This window comes from Pristiophorus japonicus, chromosome 4 (assembly GCF_044704955.1).
Source record: "Pristiophorus japonicus isolate sPriJap1 chromosome 4, sPriJap1.hap1, whole genome shotgun sequence".
Classification (NCBI taxonomy): Eukaryota; Metazoa; Chordata; class Chondrichthyes; family Pristiophoridae; genus Pristiophorus; species Pristiophorus japonicus.
In genome coordinates, this window is record NC_091980.1 from 62,896,148 (window position 1) to 62,918,016 (window position 21,869).

General features: G+C 45.3%; 1 protein-coding gene across 2 annotated transcripts in view; it reads right to left on the reverse strand.

The window, feature by feature from the left end:
• LOC139262928 (rho GTPase-activating protein 26-like) overlaps positions 1 to 21,869 on the reverse strand; it is a 257,392-nt gene that overhangs the window by 62,756 nt on the left and 172,767 nt on the right. For both annotated transcript variants that reach the window (XM_070878245.1, XM_070878243.1), the window contains exon 15: positions 10,708 to 10,786. In XM_070878245.1, the coding sequence (XP_070734346.1) occupies positions 10,708 to 10,786 (79 nt within the window). The remainder of the gene's footprint in view (positions 1 to 10,707; positions 10,787 to 21,869) is intronic.

A 21,869-nucleotide genomic window follows, 5' to 3' on the forward strand; every position in this document is an offset into this window, starting at 1 on the left:
AATGTGATTCTATTGGCATATTAAAGTAATTTACAGCCCCAACAGCATGCAGTGCAGATGCAGGAGTTTCTACATAAGCTCAATGAATAGGTAAAAAGGTTAAAGCAGCAAGTTGTTTTTCAAGCATGTCAAACAGATGGTCTATGTTTTGACATAATCAATGCAATCAGTTTGTTTGTACAAGTACGTACCTGCAAAATATGCTGTTCATAAAACATGTATTTCACAAACTAAAATTCATCTAAAGAAATTCTTTAAATTGTTAGCTAATTGCAATTTCTCACAAATCAAAATCCACCCAGCCTCACCTTCCTTAGCTTGCGGCACCTTCGAACTTAGCTCTATGCTTAACCCATAACTGGCACTTATATCTTTTAAATATGATCTACACCGCGATAGACTGAATGACTGCTTTAAAATTTGGCATATGTGCTTCACCAATCAGCTCTGAAGATCACATAATTGTTCAAATATTTAGGTGATTCAAAACTGCTAAAAAAAAATGTAATTTAGTAGTGTGCACAAATAGTTTAGAAAATTCACCACTATCCCTGATCACATGCAAAGAAAACCAAGTGCATTTAAGAAATAGAAACATCATAAAGCGAATCAGAAGAGTTATTTTTAAAATATCTGTGCAAAGAACTGTCCAGATATTGGAAATGGATACCTTGGACTGCTACATAATGTAAATTACTAGCTTCAGTGATTCAGGATCAGAAGGACACACTTGTCTACCCACCTTGTGCTACATTTGCAGCCACTTATATTACAGTTATAACCTATGTTTCCTCTAAGGTGCTTGGCTACATACTGATCTGTAAACCCCTGGGCAACTAAATTTACAGGCCGCGCAGCCCAATGCTCAACGAGCAGGAAAAAGTCATAGTGCTGAGAGAATGGCCCGGGAGCCTCACAGAGCTGATCTGAATTGGAATGGTGTTTGGCAAACACCCTGGAACCCGGCGGGCATTGTCTCAGACAGCTGTTGAACAATGGCGGCAGCAGGACCCACAATTCTCTACGCCCTACAACCACTCTATCCATCGCGCTGATTTCTCAGATTAGAGTGCACATGCTCCAAAGGGCCACGGTGCAGTCTTGAAAGAGTTGGACTCGGTGGAAGAAACCAAGAAGCAGCGGGAAGGATGGGCGAGGTGCTGGAACAGCGATTTAATACTGGCAGGCCCGGTAACTCTGATTCAGGGCCTGAGACACGCACTCGGTGTTGCTGATGCCTGTGCTGCATTCACCCCTGCTGTGTCCTGAAGCCGCACGGCGCATGAGCCGCGCAGACAGGCAGTCAGTCTCCGGCCACACTTTGGAACACACTGCGGGAGCCGATCAGAAAAAGTTGAGGACTACAATGTGTGCGGCAAGCAGGAAAGTGAATAGTTATATTTTTATTATCTAACATTTGGAATATATTTATTTTAGGTTAACTTAAAAAAAAATTTTCCCGATCTTTAGACAGTGATTGTCTTGGTGAACCTCTTCAGGCAAACTTTTTTAATGTTTCAATTCATGTGGTATAATGCAGACAAAAGTGAGTTGTGGATATGTAACCCAAGAAGATGGTCCTGAACTGGAAATGTTGATATGAATGAGTGTCTGATTAAAGCTGAACAATACCAAGGCGGGGAGGGGGAGGGAAGCACTTTTTAAATCTTAAATTCGGCTGCAGTTCTACAAGCGCCTTTGCTCCCATGGAAAGTGATTTTAGGTGCACTTCAATGAAAAAGTGGTCGTATAACCCAAGAGATAACTGAAGGTAGTAAATGCATGAGGAATGAGCCTCGGACGGGGTTATGTTTGCACTGAGTGCATGTGAAATCCAGCTTTAGTTTCTCACCACCTCCCAACAAATGTTAATGTCTGGTGTAATAATATGAAAACTTAACAGAACAAGTAATTTGGTTCATCAAGTGTTCTTGATTCAAGTGTTTTCCTTCCACCAACAATATCCCATCTATTTATTATTGGGATGGGGCATTAAATCTGCTCCTGTGGTTTAGATGCATGGATTTTTTTTTCAGGCAAATTGAGAGAGTTAGCATGGGATGTGTGCGACTTTGCCTAGAATGTATATTGAAGTGAAGTTCCTTTTCTCGAAACCATCAGACCTTGACATAATGGCTATCTTTAGTTTAACTGCTAATCAATTTAACCTAATGTTTCTTGTTACAAAGGAACAGGAGCTGACCTGGACAATCTTAAATAGTTAATGTGACCTTGCTAATAATTGCAAATGTGTTAGTTTCAGTGCCTCTATTGTTCGGACCAATCTGTCATTAACACCTCACATGGGATGCCGCGGAACCGCTGTTTTAGTCCAACTCCACCAATGTCCCAACTAATCTCCAATATTAACATATCCTAATCATACAATGACCCCAAGATGTTATGATTAACTTTGATGAGATACCAGACAGAGCAAATTCTAACCCGAGACATGTGTAATATAGTTTTTGTAAGAGCTGTGATCTGTTAAGAGATTAAATAAAGCAACTATCTCGGGAGCCTCCTATCAACAAGAGCAGGCATCGATGACAAGATCCAACATCGCCTCCAGTGCACCAGTGCAGCCTTCGGCCGCCTGAGGAAAAGAGTGTTCAAAACTGCCACCAAGCTCATGGTCTACAGGGCTGTAGTAATACCCGCTCTCCTGTATGACTCAGAGACATGGACCACGTACAATAGACACCTCAAGTCGCTGGAGAAATATCACCAACGATGTCTCTGCAAGATCCTACAAATCACCTGGGAGGAAAGGTGCACCAACATCAGCATCCTCATCCAGGCTAACATCCCCAGCATTGAAGCACTGACCACACTCGATCAGCTCCGCTGGGCAAGCCATACAGTTCGCATGCCAGACGTGAGACTCCCAAAGCAAGTGCTCTGTGCGGAGCTCCTTCACAGCAAACGGGCCAAAGGTGGGCAGCGGAAACATTACAAGGACATCCTCAAAGCCTCCCTGATAAAGTGCAACAACCCCACTGACACCTGGGAGTCCCTGGCCAAAGACCGCCCTAAGTGGAGGAAGTGCATCTGGGAGAGCGCTGAGCACCTTGAGTCTCAATGCCGAGAGCATGCAGAAATCAAGCGCGGGCAGCGGAATGAGCGTGCGGCAAACCAGTCCCACCCACCCCTTCCGTCAACGACTATATGTCCCACCTGTGACAGAGTCTGTGGCCCTCGCATTGGACTGTTCAGCCACCAAAGAACTCACTTCAGGAGTGGAAGCAAGTCTTCCTCGATTCCGAGGGAATGCCTACAATGATGATGATGAAATAAAGCCACTAACGACATTTATAAACCAAAATAAAAAGCAACTGATATCATGATTTTTAAGAGTTGGTCTGATTGTCTTATGCAAAAGCAATACGGCAGATGCTGGAATCTGAAATAAAAACAGAAAATGCTGGAAATACCCAGCAAGTCAGGCAGCATCTGTGGAAAGAGGAACAGAGTTAATGTTTTTTTCTCTTTTCTTTTACTGTTTTTTTTCCTTTCCCACAGCAGCTGTTGATGACTGCCATCTCCATTCACACCCTATCTAGAGTCATCTTTTGTTTCTTAACTTGTCTCATTACCATTATCCCTTTTGTCTCTTAATCTCTTCTGCCTTCCACCCCATCACAGACCTTTTGTTCTTCCCCTCCACCCTTTCCCTACCCTTGCTTAAAATCTGTTACATCTCGAACTTTTTCCAGTTCTGACGAGGAATCATCGACCAGAAACGTTAATGGTGTTTCTCTCCTCACAAATTCTGCGTGACCTGCTGAGTATTTCCAGCATTTTCTGATGATCTCAAACCATGAGACAATCATTATAGGCAGTCCCTCGAAATCAAGGAAGACTTGCTTCCACTCTAAAAGTGAGTTCTTAGGTGACTGAACAGTCCAATACAGGAATTACAGTCTCTAACATAGATGGAAGGAAAGGGTGGGTGAGAAGACCGGTTTGCCGCATGCTCCTTCCACTGCATGCGCTTGCTTTCTGCATGCTCTTGACGATTAGATTCGAGGTGCTCAGCGCCCTCCCGGATGCTCTTCCTCCACTTAGGGCGATCTTTGGCAGGGGACTCCCAGGTGATGGTGGGGATGTTGCATTTTATCAAGGAGGCTTTGAGGGTGTCCTTGAAACGTTTCCTCTGCCCACCTGGGGCTCACTTGCCGTGTAGGAGTTCAGAGTAGAGCTTGGGCGCTTCTTAGCGCCGAGCTTATGGCCCGCATCACGTTGTAGGCAATTAGGCTCATACAGCAGTGCCTGGTCTCCTGTCATCTTGGACCCCCTTGCCACTGGACCAAGACCTTGCTCAGCTAAGCCCGTGTGGTAGCCGGTGTGCAACGGCCACCCCACTTTAAAAGAACTCACGCACAGGCATCTTCCACCCTTCAATATGGTTTGAGATGGTAGTGGGGTGGCAATATGGCATTACTTTATATATGCTTTTCTGTGGTTACTGTGGTAACATTTGTCCATCGAAAAAAAAGGTCCCGCTCAATGGAATTCGTGACCTGCTCAGCACAACCAATGAAAATTAGAGGGAACATCGGTTGTAATTTGCAATAAATATTGGATGTGCTTATTTGTATTGCAAAAATGGCCAACAGGCTCCACCCCTTATTTCTGATTGGTCCCCTTGGGGGACAAGCCACACCCTGAAGTTTCACAGGAATGTGTCACTGGATCCGCCCATCCCAAGGTCTCACTGTATCGCAGGATAGCTCAGATGAATACGTGGCTTGAGAAGTGGTGCAGAAGGGAGGGATTCAAATTCCTGGGACATTGGAACCGGTTCTGGGGGAGGTGAGACCAGTACAAACCGGGTGGTCTGCACCTGGGCAGGACCAGAACCAATGTCCTAGGGGGGAGGGGGGAGTGTTTGCTAGTGCTGTTGGGGAGGGGTTAAACTAATATGGCAGGGGGATGGGAACCTATGCAGGGAGACAGAGGGAAGTAGAATGGGGCCAGAAGCAAAAGATAGAAACGAGAATAGTAAAAGTGGAGGGCAGAGAAACCCAAGGCGAAAATCAAAAAGGGCCACATTACAGCAAAATTCTAAAGGGACAATAAGAGTGTTAAAAGGACAAGCCTGAAGGCTCTGTGTCTCAATGCGAGGAATATTCGGAATAAGGTGGCCGAATTAACTGCGCAGATAGCAGTTAATGGATATGATGTAATTGGCATCACGGAGACATAGACACAGACCAAGGCTGGGAACTCAACATCCAGGGGTATTCAACATTTAGGAAGGATAGACAGAAAGAAAAAGGAGGTGGGGTGGCGCTGCTGGTTAAAGAGGAAATTAATGTAATAGTAAGGAAGGACATTAGCTTGGATGATGTGGAATCGGTATGGGTGGAGCTACGGAATGCCAAAGGGCAGAAAACGCTAGTGGGAGTTGTGTACAGACCACCAAACAGTAGTAGTGAGGTTGGGGACAGCATCAAACAAGAAATTAGGGATGCGTGTAATAAAGGTACAGCAGTTATCATGGGCGACTTTAATCTACATATTAAACATAGAAACATAGAAAATAGGTGCAGGATAGGCCATTTGGCCCTTCTAGCCTGCACCGCCATTCAATGAGTTCATGGCTGAACATGCAACTTCAGTACCCCCTTCCTGCTTTCTCACCATACCCCTTGATCCCCCTAGTAGTAAGGACTTCATCTAACTCCTTTTTGAATATATTTAGTGAATTGCCCTCAACAACTTTCTGTGGTAGAGAATTCCACAGGTTCACCACTCTCTGGGTGAAGAAGTTTCTCCTCATCTCGGTCCTAAATGGCTTACCCCTTATCCTTAGACTGTGACCCCTGGTTCTGGACTTTGGGAACATTGGGAACATTCTTCCTGCATCTAACCTGTCTAAACCAGTCAGAATTTTAAACATTTCTATGAGCTCCCCTCTCATTCTTCTGAAGTCCAGTGAATACAAGCCCAGTTGATCCAGTCTTTCTTGATAGGTCAGTCCCGCCATCCCAGGAATCAGTCTGGTGAACCTTCGCTGCACTCCCTCAATAGCAAGAATGTCCTTCCTTAAGTTAGGAGACCAAAACTGTACACAATACTCCAGGTGTGGCCTCACCAAGGCCCTGTACAACTGTAGCAACACCTCCCTGCCCCTGTACTCAAATCCCCTCGCTATGAAGGCCAACATGCCATTTGCTTTCTTAATCGCCTGCTGTACCTGCATGCTAACCTTCAATGACTGATGTACCATGACACCCAGGTCTCGTTGCACCTCCCCTTTTCCTAATCTGTCACAATTCAGATAATAGTCTGTCTCTCTGTTTTTACCACCAAAGTGAATAACCTCACATTTATCCACATTATACTTCATCTGCCATGCATTTGCCCCGAACCTAACCTATCCAAGTCACTCTGCAGCCTCATAGCATCCCCCTCGCAGCTCACACTGTCACCCAACTTAGTGTCATCCGCAAATTTGGAGATACTACATTTAATCCCCTCGTCTAAATCATTAATGTACAATGTAAACAGCTGGGGCCACAGCACAGAACTTGCGGTACCCCACTAGTCACTACCTGCCATTCTGAAAAGTACCCATTTACTCCTACTCTTTACTTCCTGTCTGCCAACCAGTTCTCAATCCACGTCAGCACACTACCCCCAATCCCATGTGCTTTAACTTTACATCTCTTGTGTGGGACCTTGTCGAAAGCCTTCTGAAAGTCCAACCATCAACTGGTTCTCCCTTGTCCACTCTACTGGAAACATCCTCAAAAAATTCCAGAAGATTTGTCAAGCATGATTTCCCTTTCACAAATCCATGCTGACTCGGATTGGGCTAACCAAACTGGTAGCAATGCGGTGGAGGAGGATTTCCTGGAGTGCATTAGGGATGGTTTTTTAGACCAATATGTCGAGGAACGAACTCGAGAGCTGGCCATTCTAGATTCGGTGATGTATAATGAGAAAGGACTAATTAGCAATCTTGTTGTGCGAGGCACCTTGGGGAAGAGTGACCATAATATGGTAGAATTCTTTAAGATGGAGAGCGACACAGTTAATTCAGAAACTAGGGTCCTGAACTTAAGGAAAGGTAACTTTGATGGTATGAGACGTGAATTGGCTAGAATAGACTGGCGAGTGATACTTAAGGATTGACAGTGGATAGGCAAAGGCAAACATTTAAAGATCACATGGATGAACTTTAACAATTATACATCCATGTCTGGGGCAAAACTAAAACGGGGAAGATGGCTCAACCGTGGCTAACAAAGGAAATTAAGGATAGTGTTAAATCCAAGGAAGAGGCATATAAATTGGTCAGAAAAAGCAGCGAACCGGAGGACTGGGAGAATTTTCTAATACAGCAGAGGAGGACAAAGTGTTTAATTAGGAGGGAGAAAATAGAGGATGAGAGGAAGCTTGCTGGGAACATAAAAACTGACTGCAAAAGCTTCTATAGATGTGTGAAGAGAAAAAGATGAGTGAAGGCAAACTTAGCTCCCTTGCAGTCAGATTCAGATGAATTGATAATGGGGAACAAAGAAATGGCGGACCGGTTAAACAAATACTTTGGTTCTGTCTTCACGAAGGAAGACACAAATAACCTTCCGGAAATACTAGGGGACCGAGGTTCCAGTGAGAAGGAGAAACTGAAGGAAATCCTTATTAGGCGGGAAATTGTGTTAGGGAAATTGATGGGATTGAAGGCCGATAAATCCCTGGGGCCTGATAGTCTGCATCCCAGAGTATTTAAGGAAATAGCCCTAGAAAGTGCAGCGAAGGTTCACCAGACTGATTCTCGAGATGGCAGGACTAGCATATGAGGAGAGTCTGGATCGACTGGGCCTGTACTCACTGGAGTTTAGAAGGATGAGGGGGGAATCTCAGAAACATATAAAATTCTGACGGGACTGGACAGGTTAGATGCAGGAAGAATGTTCCTGATGTTGGGGAAGTCCAGAACCAGGAGACACAGTCTTAGGATAAGGGGTAGGCCATTTAGGACTGAGATGAGATGAGGAGAAACTTCTTCACTCAGAGAGTTGTTAACCTGTGGAATTCCCTACCGCAGAGAGTTGTTGATGTCAGTTCATTGGATATATTCAAGAGGGAGTTAGATATGGCCCTTACGGCTAAAGGGATCAAGGGGTATGAAGAGAAAGCAGGAAACGGGTACTGAGGTGAATGATCAACCATGATCTTATTGAAGCGTGGTGCAGGCTCGAAGGGCCAAATGGCCTACTCCTGCATCTATTTCCTATGTTTCTATGTTTCACTGACTGCAAATTGTAACTCGATCCACTTTGACTTCCTGAAGCAACAGAAGACAGAACTCCCTCGAAGACAGCAAGGGTCAGCCAAAGTCCTGTACTCCAGTGCAAATACATCCATCCTACATCCAAAGTGCCTTACCCAAGCGCAAGTGCATCCTCCCCCGCCCCCTCCCCCCTCCCATAGATGGCACATTGTGTATGGATTATTAACAGGTTTATTGGGTATGAATTGAATACTGACAATGTCCCTTGTAGGGGGTTGGAAGAACGTGATCCGTCTTTCCTGTTCCCGTCTCTCTCGCTCTCCCCCCACCGCTTTCTTCACCCCCTCCCCCACTCTTTCTCTTCCCCCCCCTCCTCCCTCACTCTCTTTCTCCCCCCCTCCACTCTCTTTCTCCCCCCCTCCACTCTCTTTCTCCCCCCCTCCACTCTCTTTCTCCCCCCCTCCCCTTCACTCTCTTTCTCCCCCTCCCCCCTCACTCTCTTTCTCTTGCCCCCCCTTCACTCTCTTTCTCTTGCCCCCCGCCTTCACTCTCTTTCTCTTGCCCCCCGCCTTCACTCTCTTTCTCTTGCCCCCTGCCTTTACTCACTTTCTCTTCCCCCACCCCCCTCACTCTCTCTTCCCCCACCCCCCTCACTCTCTTTCTCTCCCCCATCACTCTCTTTCTCCCCCCCATCATTCTCTTTCGTTCCCCCCCAATCCCCCCTCCTCCTCCTCTCTCACTCTCTTTCTCCACCGCACACCCACCCCCCCTTTTACCAAGTGCCTTGTCAGCCTGCACTTTACAGACCTGGCACTACTCGGCGGGCGAGCCAATTGAAATATTAAGAGGGTGTTTAAAGGTAGTTGATCATCAGTTTACGACCTACTAACCATGTTGCCAACGTTCCACGAGGTTCCTGTCACTCGGGGATCACGTCAGGCAAGTACAGCGGGTTTTCAACAATTCTCCATTGCTTTAAGTAGGTGACAGCCTCAAAAGTGGTATAAAAGCTGCCATTTCACAACTGTCCACTTTCCAATGTTAGAAGCTGGAGCCTTCAAGATTTGGAAGATACGTTTCAGCTTTCGGAAGGTTGGAAGTGTTTGGATTGAACTCTCGATCCACTATCACCTCATTGGAACAACCTCTCTCACCAGTGACAGATCACTTCTGTCATCTCAACTTCAGCTGCCATCTATTCCAGCAGCATCGGTGCCCTTGAAAAAAATCTCACCTTGGTCCTCAGAATTCCATTACCATCAGCCGCAACACCATCACCACCAGCATCACCAACACCACCACCAACCTTCTCTGTAATCATCTGATGCTGCACAGGACACAGAGCGTCAGGACATGACTTCACTGCTGCCTAGGAGGCCAGGGATGGCATCACCATGGTCAGATTTACTTCACTTGATGCTGTACACCCTGGCTGCCACATGATGTGCCAGGTTGGCAACATCCCACTCCAACATCATAAAGCATCCCTGCAATGCCTAAGCTATTCCATTCATACTCATCACCATTGCGGGTGTTACCATCAAGTATCACCATACACGACAACTCACTAAGCCACTTCCAAAAGGAGCACACAAATCAGTCCAAGAACGCAAAGCGTTGAAAATTAGGATTTGAATGTTTGACAACACATTGAGAAACTTTACATGAACAATGGATAAAAGACCTAAGTGCCTACCTTTGTGTGTTGTTAATTGGTATGATTGGACAAGAATGAGGGCGAGTGTGAGGGATGGCTAGTGAGATGGAGCAGTGATAATGTAGATAGAGGGGGAATAGGTGAAGGTGCAAGGTAAGTTGGTGTAAGGATGTGCAGGAGTAGGGTAGGGAAGGCAGAGTGATGGGGATGTGATGAGTAGCACAGCAGGATGAGGTTGAGTGTGGCTTTGCTTTAACGTTTTGTGATCTACCGAGATCATTGAAAGGTTTGCACCACTGCAGCCAGGTCCTCCTGATGACATCCCTGCTGGTGCCCTCCTGTGCAAGGGACAACCAGGCTGTGCTGGTGTCCTGGAGAGGTCTCTTCTGGCCATTGAAAAGGAAGAGAACCTCCTTGCGTGCTGTGACTTCCTCCATAAGCATATGGAGAGTCATGGGAGAGCTTGGGCGCAGCTCAATGCTGCAGAACACTGATAGCACAGCTGTCAAAATGAATGTGGACATGATCCCTTTAAGAAAACCTGTTGATGAAGTGTCATCAAATGATGTCATCAGACCCACTTTCTTTTAATTGGCTGGGAAACTCGCAGGTTTAATAAGCCCAATCGGGGAAAAGTCATGGTGGAGCCAAGAGTGGAGTTTGAATCCACTCCCGACGTCGCCTGCCTCTCTCCTGCCTCGGTCGGGGAAATCGCGAACCATGTGTTTGAGTGAAGTCCAACTGCATATTTACTTATTTATTAAACAGAGATATTATGACACTTTTTTTCTCTTGAAGCTCTTACCTCAGGTAATGTTTCAGTGTGCTGGTGATAGTCTTTATCTCCCACTCACTTGAAGTCTCCAGATCTACATCAGCTGCTCCTTTTGAATACAAAAAAACACAACATTGTCAGAAAAGCAAAAGACCATTTTACCCAACAATCTGGCATTTTCTGATTGATTTGACCTCTTTGCTCCGCCATATCAATCAATGCCTTCTCTCTGCTAGAATGACCTTTCAATCTATTTAAGCTGTTCATTTGAATGGCCTTCCCTAGGAACTTATTGCCCCAGACTTCTCTGTCAAACTAAAGATGATGCTAATGACGCTTGCCGTTATTTAAGCATAAAGGTCATATGTGCAGTTAAATGCCAATACCCAAATGTTGCAGTCTGAGTTGCACCGCTTTGCGAAAATGACATTTCGCTGCCTGCCTTAACAAGAAATGCATTGAGTAACGTAAAGTTTCTGTATTTGTGCAGGTGTTACGAACTAAATGCGCTACAGAAAGTTAAGTCTTGTCATTACAAGCCAAGTATCCTTTTAAAAAGAATCATAGAATGGCAGCGGAAAAAGCATGCGGCAAACCAGTCCCACGCACCCCTTCCCTCAACAACTAGCTGTCCCACCTGTGACAGAGTCTGTGGCTCTCATATTGGACTGTTCAGCCACCAAAGAATTCACTTCAGGAGTGGAAGCAAGCCTTCCTCAATTCCGAGTGACTGCCTATGATGAGAATGGTTACAGCACAGAAGGAGGCCATTTGGACCATCAAATCCATGCCGGCTCTCTGCAAGAGCACTTCAGCTAGTCCCACTCCCCCTCCCTTTCCCCATAGCCCTACAATTTTTTTTCCTTCAGGTATTTATCCAATTCCCTTTTGAAAACCATGGTTGAGTATGTCTTCACTACCCTTTCAGGCAGTGCATTCTAGATCCTAACCACGTGGCTGCGTAAAAAATGTTTTCTCTCATATTGCCTTTGGTTCTTCTGCCAATTATCTTAAATCTGTGTCCTCTGGTTCTCAACACATCCACCAATGGGGACAGTTTCTCTCTACTCAGGTCTAGACCCCTCAGGATTTTGAACACCTCTATCAAATCTCATCTCAACCTTCTCTTCTTTGAGAACAACCCCTGCTTCTCCAGTCTATCCACGTAATAGAAGTCCCTCATTCCTAGAACCATTCTCGTAAATCTTTTTGCATGCTCTCTACAGCCTTCATATCCTTGCTAAAGTATGGTGCCTAGAATTGTACACAATACTCCAGTTGTCGCCAAACCAATGTTTTATAAAAGGTTGATCATAACTTCCTTGCTTTTGTACTCTATGCCTCTATTTATGAAGCCCGGTATCCCGTAAACTTTTTAAACTGCTTTTTCAACCTGCCCTGCTACCTTCAACGATTTATGCATATATACCCCTGGGTCCCTCTGTTCATGCACCCCCTTTAGAATTGTATAATTTAGTTTATATTACCTCTCCTCATTCTTCTGCGTTAAATATCAATTGCCACGTATCTGCCCTTTTCATCAGCCTGTTTTCTTGAAGTCTATCACTATCCTCCTCACTGATCACAAAATACTTCCAAGTTTTGTAGTTTTGTGCCATCTACAAATTTTTTAATTGTGCCCTGTACACCCAAGTCCAAGTCATTAATATATATTAAGAAAAGCAGTGGTCCTAGTACCGACTCCTGGGGAGCATCACTGTGTACCTTCTTCCAGTCGGAAAAACAACCATTCACCACTATTCTCTGCTTCCTTTCACTGAGCCAATTTCGTATCCATGCTGCCACTGTCTCTTTTATTCCATGGACTTCAACTTTGCTGGCAAGCCCATTATGTGGCAATTTATCCAACGCCTTTTGGAAGTCCATGTACACCACGGAAACCGCACTGCCCTCATCAATCCTCTCTGTTACCTCATCAAAACTCTCGGTCAAGTTAGTTAAACACGATTTGCCTTTAATAAATCCATGCTGACTTTCCTTAATTAATCCACACTTGTCCAAGTGACTGTTGGTCTCTAATTATTGTTTCTAAAAGCTTCCCCACGAGAGGGTAAGCTGACCGGCCTGTGGTTGCTGGGTTTATCTTTACACCCTTTTTTGAACAAGTGTCTAACATTTGCAATTATCCAGTCACCTGTATCTAAGGAGGATTGGAAGATTATGGCCAATACCTCCGCAATTTCATCCTTAACTTCCCTCAGCATCCTAGGATGCATCCCATCCAGTCCTGGTGATTTATCAACTTTAAGTATTGACAGCCTTTCTAGTACCTAGTATGAACAGAGCTGGGACCAATATCCTCGCTGGGGGGTGGGGTTGCTAGTGCTGTCGGGGAGAGTTTAAACTAGCTTGGCAGGGGGACGGGAACCTGAAAATAGATTCTGTAGGGAGGGGAGTAAAGCTGGATTTAGAAAGCAAAAATAAAGCAAGTGAGTTTGAAGGAGAGAGGAAACAAGCAGGAAAAAAGGGTAAAATAAAATTTAAATGCACTTTGTCTAAATACACGTAGCATTTGTAACAAAATAGATCAGTTGACGGCACAAATTGAGACAAATGGGTATGATCTGATCGCCATTATAGAGACGTGGTTGCAAGGTGACTAGGGCTGGGAATTAAATATTCAGGGGTATTTAACAATCCGGAAGGACAGACAGAAAAAGAAAAGGAGGTGGGGTATCTCTATTGATAAAGGATGGAATCACTGCAATAGTGAGAAACGATATTGGCTCAAATGATCAGGATGTTGAAACAGTTTGGGTGGAGATAAGGAATAATAAGGGGACAAAGTCACTGGTGGGCATAGTGTATAGGCCTCCTAACAGTAGCAACTCTGTTGGTCGGAGCATAAACCAGGAAATAGTGGGGGCTTGTAAAAAGGTAACAGCAATAATTATGGTTAGGTGAGTGGGCAAATATATGGCAGATGCGGTATAATGTGGATAAATGTGAGGTTATCCACTTTGGTGATAAAAACAAGAGGGTTGATTATTATCTGAATGGTGACAGATTGGTAAAGAAGAAGGTGGCGACCTGGGTGTCATGGTACATCAGTCACTGAAGGTTGGCATATAGGTGCAGCAGGCAGTAAAGAAGGCAAATGGCATGTTGGTCTTCATAGCGAGAGGATTCAAGTATAGGAGCAGGGTGGTCTTACTACAGTTGTACAGGGCCTTGATAAGGCCACACCTTGAATATTATGTACAGTTTTGGTCTCCTAATCTGAGGAAGGACATTCTTGCTATTGAGGGAGTGCAGCGAAGGTTCACCAGACTGATTCCCAGGATGACAGGACTGACATATAAAGAAAGACTGGATCAACTAGGCTTGTATTCAATAGAATTTAGAAGAATGAGAGGGGATCTCATAGAAACATATAAAATTCTAACGGGATTGGACAGGTTAGATGCAGGAAGAATGTTCCCAATGTTGGGGAAGTCCAGAACCAGGGGTCACAGTCAAAGGATAAGGGGTAAGCTATTTAGGACCGAGATGAGGAGAAACTTCTTCACTCAGAGTTGTGGGCATGTGGAATTCTCTACCACAGAAAGTTGTTGGGGTCAGTTCGCTAGATATATTCAAAAGGGAGTTAGATGTGGCCCTCATGGCTAAAGGGATCAAGTGGTATGGAGAGAAAGCAGGAATGGGGTACAGAAATGCATGATCAGCCATGATCATATTGAATGGTGGTGCAGGCTCGAAGGGCCGATTGGCCTACTCCTGCACCTATTTTCTATGTTTCTACGTTCCTACGGGTGATTTTAACCTCAATATTGATTGGACAAATTAAACTGGTCAGGGTAGCCTTGAGGAGGAGTTCATAGAGAGTGTGTAAAGGACGGGTTCCTTGAGCAGTACGTAACGGAACCAACCAGGGGACATGCTATCTTAGATCTGGTCCTGTGTAATGAGACAGGATTAATAAACAATCTCCTGGTAAAGGATCCCCTTGGAATGAGTGATCATAGCATGATTGAATTTGAAATTCAAATGGAGGGTGAGAAAGTTGGATCTCTAACCAGCGTACTAAGCTTAAATAAAGGAGACTATGAAGGTATGAGGGCAGAGTTGGCTAAAGTGGACTGGGAAAACAGATTAAAGTGTAGGACCGTTGATGAACAATGGTGTACATTTAAGGAGATATTTCACAACTCTCAAAAAAAATATATTCCAGTGAAGAGGAAAGGGTGTGAAAGAAATGATAGCCATCTGTGGCTAACTAAAGAAATAAAGGACGGTATCCAATTAAAAACAAGGACATACAAAGTGGCCAAAGCTAGTGGAGGACAGAAGATTGGGAAGCTTTTAAAAGCCAGCAAAGAATGACTAAAAAAATGATTAAAAAGGGAAGATAGACTATGGGCCCAAATTTCTCCAGCCGCTTAGAGCAGCATAGTTAGCCATGGTATGCCAACTTCGTGGGGGAAAAAACACGGCAAAAACTTACCGGTATAATTTGGCCGTTCCTCGATCCTTGTGGTCCCGTGGCATGGTGCTGAGAAACCTGCGGGGGGCGGAGCTTGGACCGCGTGCTCAGAGCAGCTGGTGGTTGGGGGGGGGGAGGTGCTTGGGCCCAGCGTGTCCTCGAGTGCCGGCAGGACCATTTGTGCGCGCGCACATTCGCAATGGGGCAGGAACCTTGGCAATCAGCCATTTAAAGGGACAGCATCCTCAGTGCCTCAACAGCATCGGCAGTGGGCCATATTAGAAGGTAAGGTGTGAATTGTGATTTTTGGATGGCTAAGGGAGTGGAAAGGAATGCTGCATAAGTGCATGAAAGGTGAGAACTTTTGTGTTTTCAAGATCACCCGCGTGTAAATCCAATACACCAATCACGAAGAACTTCTTGCATGAGGAAGTGGAGAAACTTGTCACTGTCATTGAAGACAGATGGCAGGAGCTGGATATCAGTAAGAGTGGTCCCACAAAAGTTACACCCAAAGAACTGAGGAGACGCTGGAACCTAGTTGCAGAAGAATTCTCCGCAGGGGTGAATACTGCAAGAACTGGAAGCCAGTGTAAGAAAAAATAGCAGGACGTTGATTTTTAACTGGAATTGCAATTGTTACTGTGACCATATGTATATGTCCCACCCACCCGAAGCTCACCATGTGTCAAGAATTATATTTTCATCTTTGCAGAAGAAATTGGCCCACAATAAAAGGGAAAGAATTAGAACAGGAGGAGGGCCGCCAAATCTGCACCATCTATCACCACTAGAACGTAAGGATCGCTGCCTTGCTGAGTCGCACCAGCAGAAAAAGAATCAGCTCTGCACAAGCTGGGCCCACATGCGAGGGTGAGGGTCAATCATGAAAATGCATCGTCGTCCTTCAAATCAACCTGCTGACTGGCCTGCTTCACATGAGACTACTCATTCCACCCATCCTGCCCCCTCCTGTGCTGCTAGCCATTTGACTGATCTGCTATATTTTGCAGAACAAGACAACAATCCTGAACATCCTGAAGATCAACGAGAAGATCCAGATGCATCCGCTCCAGACCAATATGGGTGAGGGGAGGAGGGGTCCATGGATCTGTGTTCACGGGAGAATGCTGATCGTGATAAGGATCAGTCCATGGTATGGGGCATCACTTTGCCAGACACCTCCATGAGCTCTGCCATGACATTCCTTGGTTTCACACCTTCCGAGGTTGCAGGTCCCAGTGGCGGTGCTGAAATGCAGGTTGGAATATCCAGGGCCCCACCATCCCAGCTTGCGCCTTGCACTTGAGGGATGCCACTAGGCAGACCCACGGCGAGGGGAAGGAGAAGCCGACGCCGACCAGTCTCTCCTGAGATGCAGCCTTCATCAGATGTGCATTAGGTTATGTCACTGGGTGAAGAGACCAATGCCCGCACCCGATCACTCATGGCCACCGTCAGTGGGGTGCGTGATGAAGTTGTGACACTGTCGGGAGAAATATCAACACTGAGATGGGAACAGAGGGCAGGCATGTCCAAGGGAGTGCAAACAATGGCAGAGGCCATGAGGGAGCTAGCAGCTGCAATAAGGGCACACAGGCCGGACAATCAAATGCCACTCCCACTGCAATCCCCACACCAGCCTCTGTTGAGGCCCAAGCTGGGCCCCCAACCCCGCCTAACCACCATCACCGCCCCTATGAGGAAGTGCACATTTCCCGATATGTGGGAGAGAGATGCTGTTGTCCCTGTTGTTGTTGAAGTGCATTGTAAATTTTCCAATAAAAGATATTTTGCATTAAAACTGAATCATGTTCCATTATCACCAAACAACATTTAGGAACTGTGTAAAAAAAACCATCCCTCACCCCTACAGTCATGCGTGCCTGCCGCCCCTAGCCCTAGCCGGTGCATTCTGCAGTTGGCAAGGCAGGACTGCTCTATTTTCAGTAGCTGATTTATCTTTCCTTTATTTTTGATGATGTTGTGCTGAAGATGTTGTGCTGATGCTGTGAAGGTGTTTAGTGCTCTAGAATCCTCTAACTTACCTTTTCTCCTCCCCTTCCCGCCCCCATATCTCTGGCTACCTGCACTGATCTCTTAAATGTAGGCAAGGTTTTTCTGCGCCTAAAACATGGCCACACACTCTGGCCTAAGTTAGTTTGGAGCAACTATTAGCTGACCAAATTTGCTTCTATGGCCAAAAAAGGCGTAAGTGGCTTCCTTTTGGAGAAAAAAAAAACCTAACTAACTGACTTACATTGGAGCAAGTTAAATTGGGAAATTTGCGATTTTTAAGTTACTCCAAAAAAAGCTACTTGCTCCAAAAAAAGCGGGGCAATTGCTGTGGAAATTTGAGCCCATAGAAAGTAAACTAGCATGAAATATAAAAACAGATAGCAAGTTTCTATAGGTATATAAAAAAGGAAAAGAGTGGCTAAAGTAAATGTTGGTCCCTTAGAGGACGAGACCGGGGAATTAGTAATGGAGAACATGGAGATGGTAGAAACTCTGAACAGATATTTTGCATCAGTCTTTACGGTAGAAGACACTAACAATATTCCAACAGTGGATAGTCAAGGGGCTATGGTTGGGGGGGGGGGAAACTTAACACAATCACAATCACTAAGGATGTGGTACTCAGCAAGATAATGGGACTAAAGTCAGATAAATCCCCCGGACCTGATGGCTTGCATCCGAGGGTATTAAGAGAAGTCGCGGCAGGGATTGTGAATTCATTGGTTGTAATTTACCAAAATTCTCTGGATCCTGGGGAGGTCCCAGCAGATTGGAAAACTGCAAATGTAACGCCCCTATTTAAAAAAAGGAGGCAGACAAAACACAGGAAACTATAGATCAGTTAGCCTAACATCGGTGGTTGGGAAAATGTTGGCGCCTATTATTAAAGAAGCAGTAGCAGGACATTTAGAAAAGCAAAATTCGGTCAGGCAGAGTCAACATGGATTTATGAAGGGGAAATCATGTTTGACAAATTTGCTGGAGTTCTTTGAGGATGTAACAAACAGGGTAGATAAAGGGGAACCAGTGGATGTGGTGTATTTGGACTTCCAGAAGGCATTTGACAAGGTGCCACATGAAAGGTTACTGCACAAGATAAAAGTTTACGGGGTTGAAGGTAATATATTAAGCATGGATAGAGGATTGGCTAACTAACAGAAAACAGAGAGTCGGGATAAATGGTTAATTCTCTGGTTGGCAATCAGTAACTAGTGGGGTGCCGCAGGAATCAGTGCTGGGACCCCAACTATTTACAATCTATATTGACTTGGAAGAAGGGACTGAGTGTAACATAGCCAAGTTTGCTGATGATACAAAGGTGGAAGGAAAAGCAATGTGTGAGGAAGACACAAGAAAATCTGCTAAAGGACATAGACAGGATAAGTGAGTCAGCAAAAATTTGGGAGATGGAGTATAATGTTGGAAAATGTGAGGTCATGCACTTTGGCAGAAAAAAACAAAGAGCAAGTTATTATTTGAATGGAGAAAGATTGCAAAGTATAGCAGTACAGCAGGACCTGGGGGTACTTGTGCATGAAACACAAAAGGATAGTATGCAGGTACAGCAAGTGATCAGGAAGGCCAATGGAATCTTGGCCTTTATTGCAAAGGGGATAAAGTATAAAAGCAGGGAAGTCTTGCTACAGTTATACAGGGTATTGGTGAGGCCACACCTGGAATACTGTGTGCAGTTTTGGTTTCCATATTTACAAAAGGATATACTTGCTTTGGAGGCAGTTCAGAGAAGGTTCACTAGGTTGATTCCAGAGATGAGGGGGTTGACTTGAAGAAAGGTCAAGTAGGTTGGGTCTCTACTCATTGGAATTCAGAAGAATGAGAGGTGATCTTATCGAAACGTATAAGATTATTAGGGGGCTTGACAAGGTGGATGCAGAGAGGATGTTTCTACTGATGGGGAGACTAGAACTAGAGGGCATAATCTCAGAATAAGGGGCCACCCATTTAAAACAGATGAGGAGAAATTTCTGCTCCGAGGGTTGTAAATCTGTAGAATTTGTTGCCCGAGGGAGCTGTGGAAGCTAGGACATTGAATAAATTTAAGACAGAAATAGACAGTTTCTTAAATAATAAGGGGATAAGGGGTTATGGGGAGCGGGCAGGGAAGAGTGGACCAGAGTCCATGATCGGATCAGCCATGATCGTATTAAATGGCGGAGCAGGCTCGAGGGGCCATATGGCCTACTCCTGCTCCTATTTCTTATGTTCTTATGTACCTCCTCGTTATCAATTTTTGTCTCATTCAGTATCTCCTCTTTTATTATGACTTTGGCAGCATTATCTTCCTTGGTGAAGACAGATGCAAACCTCATTTAGTACCTTATCCATGCCCTCTGCCTTCACGCGTAGGTCTTCTTTGTCCCTAATCGGCCTCACCCCTCCTCTTACTACCTATTGATTATTTGTGTGTGTGTAGAAGACTTTTGAATTCCTTTTATGCTAGCACAATGACGTGCTAAGTGTTAATTATTGCCAATCAACCTCTCTAGCATTGAAAATTAGCCAATAAAAGTGTCGTCTCATTCAGTCAGTTATTAATAGTTGTTGATAATTTTAAAAATGTTAAAAATTTAACATTTTACTTTTCCTTTGTCTTTTTTTCCCTCTCTCTCTTAATGCAATCTTTCTTTCCCTCTTTTTATCTCTCTTTCTGTATCCGATTTGACAGTGAATGCACCCACTCTAATTCACACTTCCTTCTGCGTCATTCCTGTTTATTTCTCAATCCTGCAAACTGATTGGTTAAGGAGATAAACAGTTGGTTGCCCTGTCTTGTTCCCCATGCTGTGCCATTATCAGCTCGTACCTTCAGCAACTTGTCACACAAAATGTTTTTGAAACCTATAAACGTGCAAGAGTCTAACTAACTAGACACCGTTGGATGCCCTGCTACAATAAAATCTGGGCCATTGTTGTAAATTGTATAATTCTCTTACTTCTAATTTTGTACACTCCACCCCACACCCAATATTTGACTCCTTTGATTTAATGAAAAAATTGCTTGCATCATTTTCTAATCATCTAGAAAACTTCAATTAAATTAGCTCAAAATCTTCCAATAGACAAATTAAAACTACCTTAACCTTTCCTAGTAACTTCAATTCCGAATACTCAGAATCAACTGTGTTACTTACTTCTACATCTTTCAATACGCATTTCATATAATTTGTTCGTTTGTAGCTCGGCGGCACATTAAATTGGCTGTCTGCAAACTTCCCCATCAAAAGCAGGTGTCTATTATTGTGTTCCTAACACAGATGAGGCTGCATACAGGGAGGTTAAAGTAACAGTGACCTCAGTCTTTAATGAGACACTCCAGAGTGAGGAACAGGCCTTAGGGGCCAGCTTATATACAGTGCTCCCAAGGGATGCTGGGATCCCTTGGGACTTCAGGGGATGAGCTCCCTGGTGGTGGAACATGGGAGTGCATACTTTACAGATACACATCACTACCCCACCACCCCCCCAAGTCAAAGTGAAAACTATTTACAAGGCGAGGTGGTCGGGAGCCTTTCTTTCCCTAGTGGACCGCCTCGGTACAAATGTCTGTTCTGGTGTGTTGGCTGTGCCCTCGCTGGGCTGGCGTGTTGTTGGCCCTGCAGGGCTGCTGGGTGAGCCTGGCCTTGCTGGGCTGTTGGGCAAGCCTGGCCTTGCTGGGCTGTTGGGTTCGATTTCCTGGTCCGGCGTGGTGTCGTTGATCCTTTGGGTGTGTGTTGTGGGCTCGAAAAAGGTGGTGTCTGCTGTGGGTTCTTCAGGGCAGTCTGTGAACCGCAGCCTCGTTTGGTCCAGGTGCTTTCTGCAAATTTGTCCATTGTCCAGTTTGACTACAAACACCCTATTCCCTTCTTTAGCAATCACCATGCCCGCGATCCTCTTGGGACCATGTCCATAGTTTAGCACATACACAGGGTCATTCAGATCAATTTCCCGTGACACAGTGGCGCGACCATCGTTTACATTTTGTTGCTGCCGCCTGCTCTCTACCTGATCATGCAGGTTGGGGTGAACCAGCGAGAGTCTGGTTTTAAGTGTCCTTTTCATGAGTAGCTCAGCCCTCAGCCGGGGGCACCCCTGTGAGCGAGTGTGCTCTCGTGCAGTAGCTGAGCAGTACTCAGGACAGGCGGATTTGGAGTGAGTCTTCTGTGACTCGTTTAAGGCTCTGTTTGATGGTTTGTACTGCCCGCTCTGCCTGCCCATTGAAGGCTGGTTTAAACGGGGCCGAGGTGACATGTTTGATCCCATTGCGGGTCATGAATTCTTTAAATTCGGCACTGGTGAAACATGGCCCGTTGTCACTGACCAGTATGTCAGGCAGGCCGTGGGTGGCAAACATGGCCCTCAGGCTATAAATGGTGGCAGTGGCGGTGCTTCCCGACATTATTTCACATTCAATCCATTTTGAAAAAGCATCCACCACCACCAGGAACATTTTACCGAGAAACGGGCCCGCATAGTCGACATGGATCCTCCACCATGGTCTGGAGGGCCAGGACCACAAACTTAGTGGTGCCTCTCTGGGCGCGTTGCTCAACTGAGCACATACGCTGCATTGCCGTACACAGGACTCTAAGTCAGAGTCGATACCGGGCCACCACACGTGGGATCTGGCTATCACTTTCATCGTGACTATATCCGGGTGTGTGCTGTGGAGATCCGAGATGAACGTCTCCCTGCCATTTTTTGGTAGCACTACGGGATTACTCCACAACAG